Source organism: Tarenaya hassleriana, unplaced genomic scaffold (genome assembly GCF_000463585.1).
Source record: "Tarenaya hassleriana unplaced genomic scaffold, ASM46358v1 Cleome12, whole genome shotgun sequence".
NCBI lineage: Eukaryota > Viridiplantae > Streptophyta > Magnoliopsida > Brassicales > Cleomaceae > Tarenaya > Tarenaya hassleriana.
The window spans coordinates 3684403-3703229 of record NW_010962392.1 but is presented as its reverse complement, the minus strand read 5'-3'; the positions used below and the strand labels follow the sequence as shown (position 1 = coordinate 3703229).

At 37.3% G+C, this 18827-nt stretch overlaps 4 protein-coding genes and 1 long non-coding RNA gene across 10 annotated transcripts in view; 2 read left to right on the top strand and 3 right to left on the bottom strand.

Annotated features, from left to right (window-relative positions):
* LOC104806938 (pentatricopeptide repeat-containing protein At1g63330-like) overlaps positions 1–3143 on the bottom strand; it is a 7872-nt gene extending 4729 nt beyond the window's left edge. For all 3 annotated transcript variants that reach the window (XR_770694.1, XM_019201681.1, XM_010532053.2), the window contains exon 1: positions 1074–3143. Coding sequence is in view for 2 of the 3 variants with exons in the window: in XM_019201681.1 (XP_019057226.1) it covers positions 1123–3033 (1911 nt within the window). In the remaining variant the exon portion in view is untranslated. The remainder of the gene's footprint in view (positions 1–1073) is intronic.
* Positions 1–11294, bottom strand: part of LOC104806940 (pentatricopeptide repeat-containing protein At1g63330-like) — a 24069-nt gene extending 12775 nt beyond the window's left edge. Inside the window, exons 1-5 of one of the 4 annotated variants that reach the window (XR_002023839.1) lie at positions 11202–11294; positions 10970–11043; positions 10010–10292; positions 4297–5191; positions 3871–4157 (exon numbers count right to left, since the gene is read on the bottom strand). Coding sequence is in view for 3 of the 4 variants with exons in the window: in XM_019201679.1 (XP_019057224.1) it covers positions 5688–7610 (1923 nt within the window). In the remaining variant the exon portion in view is untranslated. Of the gene's footprint in view, positions 1–3870; positions 4158–4296; positions 5192–5638; positions 7766–10009; positions 10293–10969; positions 11044–11201 lie in introns of those variants that run through there. The other 3 variants (XM_019201679.1, XM_019201678.1, XM_010532055.1) reach the window with 3 other exon arrangements.
* LOC104806941 lies at positions 9125–11823 on the top strand. Its single transcript, XM_010532059.2, has 2 exons — positions 9125–10268; positions 10942–11823. Exons 1-2 carry the CDS (start codon positions 9746–9748, stop codon positions 11559–11561), a joined length of 1143 nt encoding a protein of 380 aa, XP_010530361.1. The 5' UTR covers positions 9125–9745; the 3' UTR covers positions 11562–11823.
* On the bottom strand, positions 11548–13089 carry LOC104806942. Its single transcript, XR_770697.1, has 3 exons — positions 12872–13089; positions 12169–12288; positions 11548–11637 (listed from the first exon to the last, which is right to left on the bottom strand). It is a non-coding gene; the product is annotated as an uncharacterized LOC104806942 (long non-coding RNA).
* Positions 13090–13809: 720 nt separating this feature from the next.
* LOC104806930 lies at positions 13810–15730 on the top strand. The gene is made up of 5 exons (XM_010532043.2): positions 13810–14573; positions 14671–14757; positions 14845–15078; positions 15157–15318; positions 15412–15730. Exons 1-5 carry the CDS (start codon positions 14415–14417, stop codon positions 15481–15483), a joined length of 714 nt encoding a protein of 237 aa, XP_010530345.1. The 5' UTR covers positions 13810–14414; the 3' UTR covers positions 15484–15730.
* The last annotated feature ends 3097 nt before the right edge of the window (positions 15731–18827 follow it).

The window sequence follows — 18827 nt, the reverse complement described above, 5'->3', positions numbered from 1 at the left end:
TTTTTATGATTTTCCCCAAAACCGAAAGGCCCAAAACCACTTGTCCTGAGCGGCAGAATGCGTTGATGAGAATACTCAAAGTGTAGTCGTCATGTGAAACCCGGAGCAATTCCATTCTCTTGCAGAGAGAAATCACAACATCATACTGTTTCATTTTGGCGATTGCAGCCAGTAATTTATTAAAATCGACAATGGAAGGCAAGGGACGAGACCGAACCATGTGGTCGAACAAAGCGACAGCCTCATCTACATTACTACAACCATGAAACCCAAATCTCAATCTGTCTCTGTAGTCAACACCAGAAGAAGCCAGTCTCCGACAACTTAAAACATAGGAACGATCTGAGAAAGTGTTAAGAGTACCTCTTCGAAGGCGTTGATGAGTCTGAACCAAACTGGAAGCAGAAGCCGATGTGAAAGCGGCCATAGTCCGGACCATTCTCGACATCTCAGCTTCAATTCGTAGACGGAATGAGAAATCGGGTAGATTGCAATTTCGGCTTCTTCTGTAAAACCCTGGGTGGAAGCGGCGGTCACAGCGAAAACTCTTGATGGAGAAAAGCAAATTCTTCCTCTTTTTTTTTTTAAAAAAACAAATCATAGGAAAAACTGTAAAATGGACGACCAGATTGAAACATATTTTTTTTTTTTGTCGATCATTTTGATGACAAATATTTATAAATATAATTAGATAAAATATAGAGAAATCCAATTACAGGGCAACGGCCAAATTAGGAGAATTGTAGATTGAATCTATAAAAACTATATATACTTTTTCTAAAACTAAATTAATCAAAATCAAAATTAATAAAAATTTCCTGAAAAAACGAATATAAAAATATTTGTTTGGTAAAAAAACATAAAAATAGTCTTTAAAAAAACCGTTTTTTTCTGAAAATTGGATCCTTATAAAACGCAAATCGATATTTAAAAATACAAACAAACATATACTCAATATATGAAATCATAAATAAACAAACGTTATGGGAAATTGAAATGATAATTCCAAAGTGGTTCTGATGTAAATTTAAACAGCTAAAAAGGCCTAAACTCAGAACATAAGAAGAACTCACCTCGTTGTCATACGACTTCCATGACTGAAAGCAACCTCCGCATTACAGCTCATCGAGAAAGAAGAACCAAAAAACTTTTCTCCAATCTCCCGTCCGATAGCATATCAACAACCATTTCCATTGTTGAAACATCTGAAGAAAAACCGCAGCTTCTCATTTCCCGAATGAGCTCGATAACCGTTGCTACATGGCCACCTTTGAGATGACCTCGGATCAGTACATTATACGTACAATCATCTGGCATACAACCAACCTCTTTCATGTTTTTAAACAACTTGACGGCTTCACTGAGTATACCTTTTCCACAAAATCCAGTAATCATTGTATTGTACGTCTTTACGTTCGGTTCAATCCCTTTATCCGAAAGTTTATTAAACAATCCGAGTGCCTCATCAACCATGTCAGCCTTGCACAAGCCATTCATCATAATACTATGAACAAATATATTGAGGTCAATCCCACTCGTTTCCAACTCGCAATACAATACAAGCGCCTCGTCCAGTTTTCCATTCTTACAAAGTCCATCAAGCACTACTGTGCAAGTTACAAGATCAGGATCCACACCCTGTCTCTGCATCTCTAAAAAGAGTTTATGGGCGACATTGTCTTTGCCCGCTCGGAAAAAACCTTGTATGAGAGTGTTGTAAGTACGTGTATCACCGACCAACCCTCTTCGAGACATCTCATGAAAGAGTTTCATACCCTCGTCAACCTTATTACACTTGCAATAACCATTTATCAGACAATTAAAAGTCACTGCATTTGGATAGCATCCTCTGTTGATCATAAAATCGATCATTCGTCTCGCCTCGTCAAGGCGATTCTTCATGCACAACCCATCGATCAATGAAGTATATGTATGAGTATTCGGAACTAAACCTCTTCGGATCATCTCTTCGCACAGTTCTTTGGCCTCCAAAAACTTTCCCTCTTTAACGAACGCATCGATCAATATATTGAAAGTGACAACATTAGGGAAGATTTTTCTTTTGGCCATATCATTCAACAATCGGACAGCATCGTTCCATCTGTCAAAAACGCAAAGGCCTTTTATCAAACAACTGTAGGTGACAACATCTGGAGCAATCCCTTTGCTGTCCATCATTTCGAAAAGGTTCAATGCATCATCTATGTGTCCATCTTTGCAAAGACCATCAATGATCATACTGTAAATTTTGACATCCACCTCAATGTTCTTTTCCTCCATCTTCATGAGCAGATTCAATGCCAAAGCAGAATCCCCCGACTTGCAAATACCATTGACAACAGCGCCATAAGTAACTACATTTGGTTGATACCCCAACTTTAACATCCGATCAACTACGCTCACAGCTTCAGAAACTCTCCCCTCTCGACAAAGTCCGTTGACCAAAGTGGTAAATGTCACAACATCAGGTTTGTACCCCTCGTATACCATTTGGTCAAACCAACTTAACGCCACAGAAAGCTTCTTTTGGATACAAAATCCATTGATCAGGGTAGTGAATATGACTACGTTAGGCTCGTAACCCCTTTTTATGATTTTCCCCAAAACCGAAAGGCCCAAAACCACTTGTCCTGAGCGGCAGAATGCGTTGATGAGAATACTCAAAGTGTAGTCGTCATGTGAAACCCGGAGCAATTCCATTCTCTTGCAGAGAGAAATCACAACATCATACTGTTTCATTTTGGCGATTGCAGCCAGTAATTTATTAAAATCGACAATGGAAGGCAAGGGACGAGACCGAACCATGTGGTCGAACAAAGCGACAGCCTCATCTACATTACTACAACCATGAAACCCAAATCTCAATCTGTCTCTGTAGTCAACACCAGAAGAAGCCAGTCTCCGACAACTTAAAACATAGGAACGATCTGAGAAAGTGTTAAGAGTACCTCTTCGAAGGCGTTGATGAGTCTGAACCAAACTGGAAGCAGAAGCCGATGTGAAAGCGGCCATAGTCCGGACCATTCTCGACATCTCAGCTTCAATTCGTAGACGGAATGAGAAATCGGGTAGATTGCAATTTCGGCTTCTTCTGTAAAACCCTGGGTGGAAGCGGCGGTCACAGCGAAAACTCTTGAAACATATTTTTTTTTTGTCGATCATTTTGATGACAAATATTTATAAATATAATTAGATAAAATATAGAGAAATCCAATTACAGGGCAACGGCCAAATTAGGAGAATTGTAGATTGAATCTATAAAAACTATATATACTTTTTCTAAAACTAAATTAATCAAAATCAAAATTAATAAAAATTTCCTGAAAAAACGAATATAAAAATATTTGTTTGGTAAAAAAACATAAAAATAGTCTTTAAAAAAGCCGTTTTTTTTCTGAAAATTGGATCCTTATAAAACGCAAATCGATATTTAAAAATACAAACAAACATATACTCAATATATGAAATCATAAATAAACAAACGTTATGGGAAATTGAAATGATAATTCCAAACTTAAGCCTTAAATCTGTGTTAAAGAGAGAAGTGAACAATGCGAGACTATACATATATATATATATAAGGACGGATTGTAAAAGTCGTGTTGGGTTTCATAGATTTGGGCTTCGGAAAGGATGGGAGATTATCAATTTCCAAACCTATTGGAAAAGCATCAATTTCTCCTTATATATTATAATTGGAAGTATGCCTTTATGAAGCCAACTTCTCCACTTCAGACATTAAGAAGCCTAAGCAAGAACACTTTGCTTATAAAAAGCAATTTGACATAAAACAACGAATATATATATTTCTTTCTAAAATCAGAATTATGAAATCTGATAATATGACCGTTCCAAGTTTAAACCAGTAAATTTGTTCAACTGTTTAGTTTAGATATGTAAGAACCTTAAACGTGAACATGTTACATAGCATCAGAGTACAGGTCCAGAAAATTTTTAAGCAGTAACCGACGGAAAACAGAAGAAACCATAAACCCACAAATCAACGCCAATCTCTCCAATTCAGACATTAAGAAACCTTTAGCAAGAACACTTCCAGCAACTCATAACCTTCTCGTTCACCAGCCAGCAATCTCCACAATTGAATTTAAAAAGAAGAAACTGCTAGGATCAAGGCCACGGTGCATTTAACGTCCAAACTAAAACCCATCATGTAAATATATTAGTCCTGAGATGCACATTTTGATATCTCGACCATTATGTGAATTACGCAGAATATGTCGAGCGATGAAACTTTAAACAGCTAAACAAACCTAAATCCAGAACAAAAGAACACACCTCATTGTCACACAACTTCCATGACCGAAAGCAAGCTCCGCGTTACAGCTCACCGAGAAAGAAGATCCAAAAAACTTTTCTCCAATCTCCCGTCCAATAACATATCAACAACAATTTCCATTGTTGAAACATCCGAAGAAAAACCGTGGCTTCCCATTTCTCGAATCAGCTCGATAACTGGTGTTACATGGCAACTTTTGAGATGACCTCGGATCAGTACATTATACGTACAATCATCCGGCATACAACCAACCTCTTTCATGTTTTTAAAGAGCTTGTCGGCTTCACCGAGTATACCTTTTCCACAAAATCCAGTAATCATTGTATTGTACATCTTTACGTCCGGATCAACCCCTTTATCTAAAAGTTTACTAAACAATCCGAATGCCTTATCAACCATGTCAGCCTTGCACAAACCATTCATCATAACACTATGGACAAAGATATCGAGGTCAATCCCACTCGTTTCCAACTTGCAATACAATCCAAGCGCCTCGTCCAACTTTCCATTCTTACAAAGACCATCAAGCAGTAACGTGCAAGTTACAAGACCAGGATCCACACCCTGTATCTGCATCTCTAAAAATGAGGATTTATATAAATTAAAATCTTAATACTTATGAACCGATTAAAATATCATAACTAATCATATGAGATTTTTCAGAATTCTACAAATAACGCATCTCTTATATAGAAAAAAAAAACTGACAGGTTGTAAGTTTGTTTTGCTTTGGAATTTTACAATGCAAAACAGGACATGTGTGGCCTATGCTGTCGAGGTCACTGGACTCAGGCTTGAGGCGTTGGCAAACTCTCAGAGGAATTGGGGAAAGTTCAATCACTGCCTTAAGAGGGATTTTCTTCAGTTGGATCAACTGCCTAAGAGATTTTTGAACTGCACCACCAGAAAGGGGAAATACTATCAGATGCAATAGTGAGCATAATCAATTGCAGAAGAGAAAGTTAGAAACCACTAAAAACAATCGGATAACTCTACTCTTTGTGCAGAAGCCAACCAAAAAGAGATAAACTATGCATTAGCTCTGGCCAATTTTAGACAAAAACATCATCCAAAAGACAGCAGAGATACCAAACACATCAACTACCCAAAAGAGCTCAGCTATGTGTTACCTTTCTAGAATAAACAAGAACTCAGCTACGACCAATTTACCATAACTGTTTTCAATGTTTCCAGGCATTGCAAAGGATGGCAGATGATATGCACAGCTGACCCGATATGAAAATATCCATAGACCCACAAACTGAGAGTTGTATCAATGTGGTTCTGATGTAAATTTAAACAGCTAAAAAGTCCTAAACTCAGAACATAAAAAGAACTCACCTCGTTGTCCCACGACTTCCATGACTGAAAGCAACCTCCACGTTACAGCTCATCGAGAAAGAAGAACCAAAAAACTTTTCTCCAATCTCCCGTCCGATAGCATATCAACAACCATTTCCATTGTTGAAACATCTGAAGAAAAACCGCAGCTTCTCATTTCCCGAATGAGCTCGATAACAGTTACTACATGGCCATCTTTGAGATGACCTCGGATCAGTACATTATACGTACAATCATCTGGCATACAACCAACCTCTTTCATGTTTTTAAACAACTTGACGGCTTCACTGAGCAAACTTTTTCCACAAAATCCAGTAATCATTGTAGTGTAGGTTTTTACATCCGGATCAACCCCTTTATCAGAAAGTTTATTAAACAATCTGAGTGCCTCATCAACCATGTCAGCCTTGCACAAGCCATGCATCATAACACTATGGACAAAGATATCGAGGTCAATCCCACTCGTTTCCAACTCGCAATATAGTTCAAGTGCCTCGTCCAGTTTTCCATTCTTACAAAGACCATCAAGCATTATTGTGTAAGTTACAAGATCAAGATCCACACCCTGACTCTGCATCTCTAAAAAGAGTTTATAGGCGACCTTAGCATTGCCCGCTCGGAAAAATCCTTGTATGAGAGTGTTGTGAGTACATGTATCACCGACCAACCCTCTTCGAGACATTTCATGAAAGAGCTTCATACCCTCGTCAACCTTATTACACTTGCAGTAACCATTTATAAGACAATTAAAAGTCACTGCATTTGGATAGCATCCTTTGTTGATCATAGAATCGATCATTTGTCTCGCCTCATCAAGGCGATTTTGCATACACAACCCATCGATCAGTGTATTATAAGTAATAGTATCCGGAACTAAACCTCTTCGAATTATCTCTTCACACAATTCTTTAGCCTCCAGAAACTTCCCCTCTTTAACAAATGCATCGATCAATATATTGAAAGTGACAACATTAGAGAAGATTTTTCTTTTGGCCATATCATTCAACAAAAGGACAGCATCGTTCCATCTGTTGAAAACGCAAAGGCCGTTTATCAAACAATTGTAGGTGACAACATTTGGAGCAATCCCTTTGCTATCCATCTTTTCGAAAAGGCTCAATGCGACATCTATATGTCCACCTTTGCAAAGACCATCAATGATCGTATTATACATTATGACATCCACCTCAATGTTCTTCTCCTCCATCCTCATGAGCAGATTCAAGGCCAAAGCAGAATCCCCCGACTTGCAAATCCCATTGACAACAGCGCCATAAGTAACTACATTTGGTTGATACCCCATCTTTAACATCTTATCAACTAAACTCACGGCTTCAGAGACTCTCCCCTCCCGACAAAGTCCATTGACCAAAGTGTTATATGTCACAACATCAGGTTTATATCCCTCTTGTACCATTTGGTCAACCCAACTTAACGCCACAGAAAGCTTCTTTTGGATACAAAATCCATTGATCAGGGTAGTGAATGTGACCACGTCAGGCTCGTAACCCAGTTTTAGGATTTTCCCCAAGACCGAAAGGCCCAAAACCACTTGTCCTGAGCGGCAGAAAGAGTTGACGAGAATACTCAAAGTGTAGTCGTCATGTGGAACACGTAGCAATTCCATTCTCTTGCAAAGAGAAATCACAACATCATACCGTTTCATTTTGGCGATTGCAGCCAATAATTTACTAAAATCGACAATGGAAGGTAAGGGACGAGTCCCAACCATCTGGTCGAACAAAGCGACAGCCTCATCGACATTACAATCATGAAACCCTAATCTCAATCTGTCTCTGTAGCCTCCAACACCAGAAGAAGTCAATCTCCGACAACTTAAAACAGAGGAACGATCTGAGAAAGCGTTAAGAGTACCTCTCCCCAGGCGATGATGAGTCTCAACCAAGCTGGAAGCAGAAGCCAACATGAAAGCAGCCGTTCTCCTGACCATTCTCGACATCTTAGCTTCCATCCTTAGACGGAATGAGAAATCGGACAGATTGCGATTCGGCTTCTTCTATAAACCCTCGATGGAAGCGGCAGACACAGTAAAAATTCTTGATGGAGAAAAGCAGATTCTTCCTCTTTCATTTGTTTTTTAAATTTATTTATGTCTGCTTATTACATGCGACTGAAAAGGAAAAAAATTATCTATTTCAAATTTTTTAAGCAAATATGGTTAAAGATAATTTGCGGAAGATTTTGGATAAATAAATACCGTAAAAAATATGAAAAAATTATTGAATTTTGAAAGTTAAAAAGTATTATGAAGCTGTTTTAGATTTTCACATTAATAATTTCCGCTTTGTACCAAAATTTCAACGGAATTTTACTGATGTTAGATAATTTAATCAGTTTAGGTCAATTTTTTTTCCAATATAATTTTTTTTTATAAACATCCGTATAATTCGAATGATTACAATTAAAATTAGATAAAATATGAAAATCTGGTTTGGTATTTATATTATGGGCAAACATTCTAATAATTTAATCAAATGAATGAAATAATAATACACAATCCACAATCGCATCCAAATCAAATCCTATAAAAAAATATCGATTGGAATATAAGTTTTCTAAAGCTAAATTAATTTGACTCAAGCCCAATATAAGAACAAATGAGAAACGAATGGGGCTACTTCTACTTCAAGACCTACCCTGGTCACATGTGACCAATGTGACCGAAATATAGTATGGTCACATTTTGATTTTTATCGATTATAACGTTAAATTTATGGTACTCACACTAATTCATTATGTTCATACCTTGTATATCTTACTAATCATTTGATTAAAACATCATAAATTTAACGTTATGAACAATGAGATCAATATGTGACCACACTATATTTCGGTCACATTGGTCACATGGTCACAAGGGTAGGTGTAGAAATAGTTTTAGCAAATGGAGGGTATTTTGGATAATATCCCAAACGAATGATATCAAATCTTTATAAAATAAACATTTTTAGATAAAACTGAACCTAATCGAAAAGAAATAATTACCTTGACAAGATTTTCCTTTTTACCGTATCACCGAACCATTTACAATAAATAAGAAGATCATTTATCAAAAGAAATAATTCAACAACAACAACAAAAGAAATAATTACAAAAAAAAAATGCAATCCTTTCGTTATCCATTTGTCCGATAGAATTAGAGATTTTTTTAAAAAAATTATTTTCAGGAAAACAGAAAATTTCTTGTATCCTTCTCGTGTTATGTTTTTTATTCTTTCTTGGATTTTGTGTTTGAAAAATGATTATTAAAAACAATTAGCACAGAAATAACACCTTCCAAAATCCATTGGTTAAGTCCCTAGTTTCATATTTTAGATATTTTGCATATCTATAAATATTTGAATTTTAATAATTTATATCAAAATAAAATATATATAGGTATCATATATTTATTATTTAATTCCATCTGAATTATTAATTTAAATAGAATTCATATAAAATTTAAATTTTAGAGTGCCTGCAACAATTCTTGAAAAAAAACCATCGATCCACGAATTATAAGTAATCAGAAACCAGAACAAAACCTCTCCTTTTTTTGTGTGTGTTTCATGAGATGCGTTTACGTTGGCAAGTACGATCAATGTTCGGTACCTTCCGTACACAAGTGACTCACAGAACAACCACAAAAGTCTTAGTTCTGAGATACCGATTTTGATATTTCGACCTAGGGGTGTGAAACCGCTCCGTTCGGGTCGACCCAGCCCGAGCCCGAGACCGAGACAAGTCCGAGGATTTACGGACTAGCCCTAAACATAAATGGGTCTAAAATCTCTGACCCAAAACTCGGCACTATGGACTTTTGTGTAGGGCCATGTTTCGAATTTGAACATTTAAAAAAAAAAATTCAACCGAAAAATCCTTGAACCCAAACACCACCTAACCAGAATCCCATCTAAACCGGGCACGACCAGACCAAAAACAAAAACCAAAAAAAAAAATACAAAGGAAAAGAATAAGGGGACCCACTGGTATAGCCTTTTTTTTTGTCTTCCAATCCTTTTGAGGCCCCATTGGCAATAAAACGTTTGAGAGCATATAATATCATCAGAAAAGCAAAGGTCAGGGTTCTAGGCAAAGTAACAAAACATGAGTGGCTCTCTTTTCTTATCCCCTACGAGACACACACACATTTCTCATTCTGCATTTCACATATATATGTATATATATGTGTATATATATCAGCATTACCCTTACCCTCACCATGATATCAAGAACAAGAAGCAGCCAATGGAAAAGCCTGAACAACGATCGATAGAACCGTGGAAACAAGAACTGGAGATTCCCGAGCTCTTGCTATGTAACGAAGGAGTGAAGAAAGTGCATAAGAGTATTCAGAATGAGTGGGATTACCTCCAACAGTCGGCTTGCCAAACCGCTGCAGGGAGGGCCCTGTGGAAGCACGTGATCCACGACCCCCTCGCCCATTTGTTTGCGGGCGAGACCCATTTGCGTAACCTTCACGAGAAGATCAAGAAAGATTTGCTCAGCAATGCCCGAGAAGTCTCCGGGGTGATTCTCGCCATCCGGACCCTCTGGTTCGACTCGGGGATTCAAGCTGCTCTCCAGTCCTTCCATGGCGGAGCAGCTCAAGTTGTTCTTCTCGGTGCAGGTTGGTTTTCTACTCATCCCATCACTGTGCCACTTAAAAAAATATGGATAGCTTGTAACACCAAATGCAATGCATATAATTAATTTATGTCATATTCATATGGGTCCTATTATTTTCTACTCCACGCACTTGACTCTATCCGTCGACCCAAAAACTGATATGATAATTATGAATCATATCATATTTACATATGTATGTGCGGTTATTATGCTTTGCATGGAAGCATGGATGAAGATATAGCGCCTGCCATTTTATAGAGAGCAGAGTCTTCACATCTCATTAGAAACTAAAGAAAAGAAGAACTAACATAAACATCTATAGCATCCAAAACGAGCCATAAGATATCCAATATTAAAGAAAACTGCATAATTGGTTAATCAAATATACTGGGATGTTGAATTGGTTCTACAGGAATTCAGAGAGAAACCAAACTAATTTCCATGAACGACTATAATTTTAGAGATACCTACGTATGGCTTTCTTAGTGCCTGCCTCAATTCTTCTCCTCTTAAAAAAATCGCTAATTGGAGAAAAATGATAGAATTTCTGAAAGGATGCCAACATAGGGGAAGCTTTAGCATTTGCTACTGTATTTATCTCTTTGAACAAAAGATGTATATGAGAGAGGTTTGGGGCTTATCGATGCTGATAAAAACGTGTAACCTGATTTCAGGGATGGATGCGAGATCATACCGACTAACCTGCTTGAGCGAAAGTGACGTCTTCGAAGTGGACTTTGCGGATGTCTTGCAAGCCAAAACAACTCTAATCGAAGCTGCAATGAATTCCAAAGATCAGATTAGGATGACAGCTAAATCCCTCGTCAGAGTGGTAGCCGATATCAGAGAAAGTGACTGGTTTGAAAAGCTTCAGTTATCAGGTTTTGAGCCAGAGAAGAACACAATATGGGTTCTAGAGGGTATACTCTATTACCTGTCACACACCCAGGCCATGCAAGTGCTGAAGCTCGTGGCCGAGAAATGTGGGCTGACTAACACGGTTCTTCTAGCCGATTTTATGAACAAACCATCAGCCACACTCCCCAACTCTGTGTTCCACTTTTACAGTGACTGGCCTGATCATCTCTTGCCATCTCTAGGATTTTCCCATGTCAGGCTTTCGCAAATCGGTGATCCAGATGCAAATTTCGGGCTGCTCCCTGATCCACTGAATCTGTTCAACAAGCTTCTTCGCTTGCCAAGGTCTGCTCAGACGCACCCAGATGATGGAACACCATGTTGCCGCTTGTATTTGGTGGAGGCTTCTGGTTCACCGGCTCAGATTATTCCTTAAGAGTATCATCTGAGCATGAATGCTCAATCCAGAGATGCAACATGGCATGCTTTTGGAGAACAGTTCGGCTATAAACCTGCAGTTGCAACAATGATTTATGAGCCTTTTAGTCAGTAGTAATCACGAGGAAGGTGATCGACCATTCAATGATGTATAATTCTAAAACAATAGCTGGACGATATCGTTATCGGATACCACTGAAAAAATTATTACAATCCGCATAAGCTTTTTTCATTAATGAAGCCTCATCATCCCTTGTTTATAGTGGTTATAGCCAAAGCCCCGTTTTCCATATGCAACAATAGTACAAACAAACAGTGCATTTCAAATGTACTTTGAAAATATAGATATGATTAGATCAAAGAGATGTTCTCCAAGAATAGGCACCTGAAACAAAGCGTATGACTAAACCAATCTTATACTTTCAAAGCACATTAGAAATGCACTATTTAGATAATAAAGGACCAATCCAGTTCGAATCCCCACCTGGTGGGGTACCTTACCCCTGTTTTTTATACGGAGAGATCCATTTGAACCAGCGACACTATTTACTATTTAGATTATGCTAGTTTAATATCAAGTGAGAAGCTACATTTTTGAAACTTACACTTCCAACAGAAGCAATTTTAGGCTGTCTGGAAAGAAAAGTCGGAATGCGGAAAACAGAGAACATAGGCAGAAACAGGTTTCCATCATCTTCCTCATTGATCATCAGAGGAAAACTAACCTATATGAAGGGAAGTTAAAAATCAATGCCATATTTGCCAGCCCGCAGAAGGACCTCTGATAGTAGAGCGCCGAATGAACGGGCCCACATAAGAATTTCTGCATAATTCTTTGCTAATCCACCAAAAAAAAGACTTAAACCAGACGTTCTTCATCTATGAAAGTTAAACCCTAAAGCTAAAAGGGCAGAAAACTAATGCAGCATTCATCAGTATCACATCAGAGCATGGTAAAGTCCACCTGACAAGATCATTTAGCGTATTCTTGGCTTCCAATTTGAGAATAATAATATCAATGCTACACTATTATTCTCGTTTACCCAAACTGTATTCTAGTACACCGATTATGCGAGCAACATACATCCCACCTGAATGAAATTGTCACAGAAACATGAAAGTTACCATTTCCCCGCGTATGCATTGGACAGGAAAGGGAAGAGACAAAACCTCAAACTCCTGTTCTGGACTGAAAATCCGCCAGCCAATTTCAAATCTTCGGGATCTCTATCCGTCAAATCGGAGGGAATAAAACACGAATCGACCAACAAAGATGGAAGCGAACAAGAGATTGGAGTCAGAAAAAACCTCGTTGACTTCTTCTTCTTCTGCTCTTTCAGCCCACCCCTTCGGTCCCTCGCAAGGGTTTCCAGAAACAACATTGAACCCTGGAAAGCCTTCGGTCAGTTTCAGAATTTTGCCGGCAGATTCCGAGGGTCAATTTCAGAAATCATTCTAGTGATTTTATGTTGACGCTAGAGAATAATGTTGCCTTTGGTGCCAACTGGGCACTTGAGAATATTGGAAAAATTAGCTCGTGATGAAACAAGTATTGAGGATTTGCAAGATGTGTTAAATAAATATCTGAATTTTTTATTTGATGTAATTGATAATAAATATTCTAAATTAATATTTCAATTAACAAAAAGTAATTAATTCATTTTTATGCTGATAATTAACTTGTGATTAAAACATCGTTGTTAGGATCGAATTTACAAGTTAGATATTCATTTAAAATATTTTAATATTTTATGTATCAATTTGGAATATTTTAGTATGAGCTAACAATTTAAGATTTAAAATATTTTAATATTTAAGATATTTGTGTTTGAATTCTTGAGGAAAAACAACGGAAAAAAGAGAATGAAATCGAACCGAGGGACCGGATATCTCTTCAAGGCGTGTAGACACTTTCCTAAAACCGTTATTCCGTCCGTTACGAGTAAGGACTACCGGAATACGATTCTGAGATACAATGAAGAGAAAAACGTTCTAGAATTACTCGTTCAAGAACGCACAGACAAGGAAACGTGAAGAAGAAGATGAACGAAAGCTTTCGGGAGAGTTTTTGCAAGAAACTTCCGAAAGTGCTCTCAAAATCTCTCAAAAATGGAATAGATCTCGTTCTCAACTTATTCTGACGTCTTTAGTATATAAACACCAAAGAACATCACCAAAAGTTGCAAAATCTGCAGTTATTATGCGAAGAATCGCATCAGTTCGTATATAACTGTCATGTTCCGAGTTACACTTGACACAACATGAAGTACTTCTCACAAACTTTTGACTCAGATCGAGTTCCACCTGACACGGGCCGTGTCAAATTTCTGTGCAACACGAATTTTTCCTCAGACAATCAACACGGTCCGAGTTAAATCTAACACGGACCGAGTTACATTTCTGTAAAGAAAATTTCGTTTTCGTCATGAAGACTGAGTTCTACTTCACCCGAGTTGAGGTATACCTCACTCACAAACCGAACAACTTTACTGCCAAACACTTATGTGTTTCACCGATCCATATTATATCATTTACGAACATTCAACTCCTCCACCATATCCGTAATACATATAACTATGAATCTCTTGAGAGATTATTAATAAACCCCATTCATTTACTCTAAAAATACCAACATGTACTTCACCAGGCCAACAGGACAATAAAAAAGAAAACACAATGGTAATACCAAAGTCCACCTTTCGATTGTTTCCCCCAAGAACGTCATCAAGATTTGGGCATAATCAAGCGCACTCTATGCCTATAAAGTCAGCATTAACCTTGCTAATTGTTTTTCAAGAGAGTTGGTGAGGAAATATCAAAGGAAGTTTGGGTTGAGTTCTTCGATTTGATCATGGCTTCTCACCTTAAGCAGACCATTTTAATGGTTATGGTAGTCACCGCCGCCATTATCACAACTTCTGCCCAAGAAACAGAAATTTCCGATTTCCAACAGGCTGAAATACTTAGACGCTTGCAACAACTTAATAAGCCTGCTGTTACATCTATCCAGGTCCGTACAATAATGTATTCCACAATGTGAAACCTAGCATAAGACTTGAAACCGTTGATGCTAACATTTTATCTTCAATATGTTTATATATGGACAGAGTCCAGATGGAGATATAATAGATTGTATCCCTATTACCAACCAGCCGGCGTTTGACCATCCTTTGCTGAGGAACCACATCATCCAGGTTTTCTAAAAGATTCAAACCAGTTTCTCCCTTTGGCCGGATTCTCCCGATATGTTTATAATTGTTTTTTTTTTTGTGAACTATTAGATGAGGCCAAGTTCCGAACCCGAAGGCGATCTTGCAGAAGAGGCCGAGGGAAAGCCGAAGGGTATACCTCAGCTATGGCACATGTACGGAGAGTGCCCGGAAAACACAGTTCCGGTCAGAAGAACAAAAGAAGAAGATCTCTTAAGATCAACTTCCCTCGAGAGTTTCGGGAAAAAGAGTTATAAAACCATCCAACAAGTTGTCTCAAGTGATTTAAGTGCATCCGTCCATGAGGTATATTCATATATATGCATTTGCAGTCATATTACTTCATCCTCATTTGATTTTTTTTTTTTTTTTGTGCTGATTTAGTACGGAGTAACGCAAGCATTGAACAACAGGGTTTACGGTTCGAAATCCTTCATCAATGTATGGAAACCCTTTGTCCAACAATCTAATGAGTTCAGCTTGGCCCAGACATGGGTTGTCTCCGGAAGTGGTTCTGATCTCAACACCATAGAAGCTGGTTGGCAGGTATTATTCTGAGTCGGCTGATATATCTCTCTTGTCTCGGTTCGTCTACTTACATTCTTTCTTCTTTTGCCTTCTGTATATGTATATATACAGGTCTATCAACAGTTGTACGGTGACTACAACACAAGACTTTTTATCTACTGGACAGTAAGTTTTGACTTTTGAGAGTTTAATTTATTATCTAGGGTTGTTTCTTACCGACATATGGATTCCTAAACCATAATCCTCTTTGGCCACTAACAAAATATTGGGAATTCAAAACAGCGAGATGCATACCAACACACAGGTTGCTACAATCTTCTGTGCTCAGCGTTTGTCCAGACGGACGGAACTTTCGTCCTTGGTGGAACCCTCAATCCAACATCATCGTATGGAGGTACCCAGTACGAAATCAGTTTACTCATATGGAGGGTAATGATCGGAATCTTTGGCCAATTAAACATTAAAATCTGACACATGAACATATACAACCATAACCGGATTCATTTTTAAATTTAGGACAAGAACACAGGAAACTGGTGGCTCCAAATTCAGGGAATAAACGTCGGGTACTGGCCAAACACGTTGTTCACCAGCCTGAAGGATAGCGCGAACCGAGTGGACTGGGGAGGCGAAATCGTGAACGCACAGTCTAGTGGACACACGAACACAGATATGGGAAGTGGGCGAATTTACCCAAAAAACGTTTTATAGAGAAACTGGTATATATATAGACCTCAAATTAGGTATATATATTTTTATAATATAACAATTTTTTATTAAATTATGGAGCATTATAATTTGACTGTTAACTCAAGAGTTTGAAAATAGAATATATATTTATAATACATTTTTGTATTGATAACATGCATTAAATTGGGGCATTATCAAAAATACCCTTAAAATGCTACTTCTACTTCAAGACCTACCCTGGTCACATGTGACCAATGTGACCGAAATATAGTATGGTCACATTTTGATTTTTATCGATTATAACGTTAAATTTATGGTGATCACACTAATTCATTATGTTCATACCTTGTATATCTTACTAATCATTTGATTAAAACATCATAAATTTAACGTTATGAACAATGAGATCAATATGTGACCACACTATATTTCGGTCACATTGGTCACATGATCACAAGGGTAGGTCTTGAAGTAGAAGTAGCATTTTAAGGGTATTTTTGAGATAATGCCCATTAAATTATGGGACATTAAAATGATAGTTCGATTCTAATACACTTATCTTTTTTTATACTTATCTTTTTTTATTAATATATAATTTGCCGACTAAAATTGTACACTGCTTGATAAATATTCACATAAGATGCATCAAGTGTGTTTACTAATTTGTATTAAAAAAAGGATTTGGATCCGTATTATCACTTATATAGAAAACAGATAGTTTCGTACATTTATACATTTAATAGAGTGATTTGCACCAATATATATATATGATGAATACTCGTATAAGATAAATCAAGGGTCCTTGCTTTTTTTACCATAAAAAATATGGATGTGAATCCCAATTATTGTTTTCCATATATTTTATTCTTGTTATAGAAAATTGTTTTTAAAGATTTATACATTTAATACTGAGATTAGTTTCACTTTCACAACAAAGCTTTTTTCATATAAAATTCCATTGTGTACATGTGTGCATATAAATGACGAATATTCATATAAGGTTTATAGAAGGCACTTACGTTTTTGTAAATAAATATTTGGATTTAATTCTTTTATTGTTTTCCACAAGTCATATTTCTTATAGGTAAAACAAATTTTGATTATTTACTCATTTAATAGTCCGATTTGTTTCACTATTTAGTGTTTTAATATAAAATTCCATACTGTATATATAGAGACAGCCAAGCCTGTGACAATTATATTCTAAAGTCGTGTGAGCATCGTTAGCTTTTTGATATAATGATGAATAATCAGACATGCAGTTTTATGCTGACAGTGATAATAGCAAGTGTAATTGTTGGTTCTGTAGGAAAACGCAAACTCTCCGAAACCGATATTCAAAGACTATTGAAGCAACGCAACAAGTCTCCCGTCAAGTCGAATCTGCACAATTTTGGCCAAACTGGGTCTTTCTGACTCTATCCAACTGACTCGACCTGGTTGACTCGAGCATGTTGACTCAGCCTCTTCATAGCAGGCTTGGACTCAACCCATCTTCAGCATGTGATTCGGTCCACTCTCCAGGGTTGACTCAGGACGAGTCAAAACGGATAAATCTGATGCACTTCATCCTTTTAACTCCAGGTTGCTCTCGTTTTGGTCCGAGTATCATCTAAAATTTGTAATCCTATAAAAACACAACAAAACCGAGTTTTGGTGGCCTAATGCATCTAGAAAGCCTACAAATGCATGTGATTTTCTTATAACTCCTATGAAAACGTATTGGAAATATAGACAAAAATATGAGTTATCAACAACTAAAATCACAATTTTAAAATTTTGATTTTTGCGGGATTTTAAAATTATGATTTATTCAAATAACACAACGGAATATATATATATATACATCAAATCCACATATATATATACACACACTCCAAATGATAGTAACAAAAAACTGAAATACAAATCATTAAAAAGTTTACCACCATTATTTCTAAAATATCTGAATAAATGTTAGTGTACAAAATATACATGATACAACTATAGAGGAATAACTGCATAGGCCACCGCATCCACGATCATCCGAACGCCGCTCATCTCCTGAAAAACATTGCGTAACAATTTTCTAAGCTACGTGTTTAGTGAGTGACTCAGGTACTACCCAGATATCTCACTCGAAACCGATAAGTCAACGTCAAAATAAAATAATAGTAAAAATATTCATCATGATATCACCTAACAACGATCAAACCATCACTCGTAATCAAATCCATATGACAAGTGTGACACCCGAAACCCGTATCCCGCAATACGAGTTGCGCCACATGGACAAGTAAAATAAAAATTGCATTTCCAAAAATCCGCGAGAATTTAAAACTTTTCCTATTCAGAGTATAGCGGAAGAAACACTCGTACATACATATATGATACATTATTTCCAGTTATAATTACACATAATCGAGTGGTAGTAGTCAAATTATTACAAATCTCAAAGTCTACCACCGATATATTCAAAACGTTCCCCAAAATATAAATGTATCAAAATACGTAATTATACATGATCTGTAGATGTGCTCTGCCCAGGTCTCCGATGTCCGCTCCTCGACTACTACTGCTGCTCACGACCTGAAACGTTGCGTAACAACGTCCTAAGCTAATTGCTTAGAGAGTGAACTCGGGCGTAACCCGGAGTTCCATTCTCATGGTGCCAGGGAAAGCACAAACATATATATATATATGTGTGTATATACTAGTATTCTAATAAACAGGAATTGAAAACATGAATCACTGTAAGCACGCAGCAATCACAATCAAGTCCGTACGACAAGTCGGCCGTACGACAAGTCGCAGGACAGAGTCCGTCAAATCGTCTCTACGCGCACCATGCGTAGGTA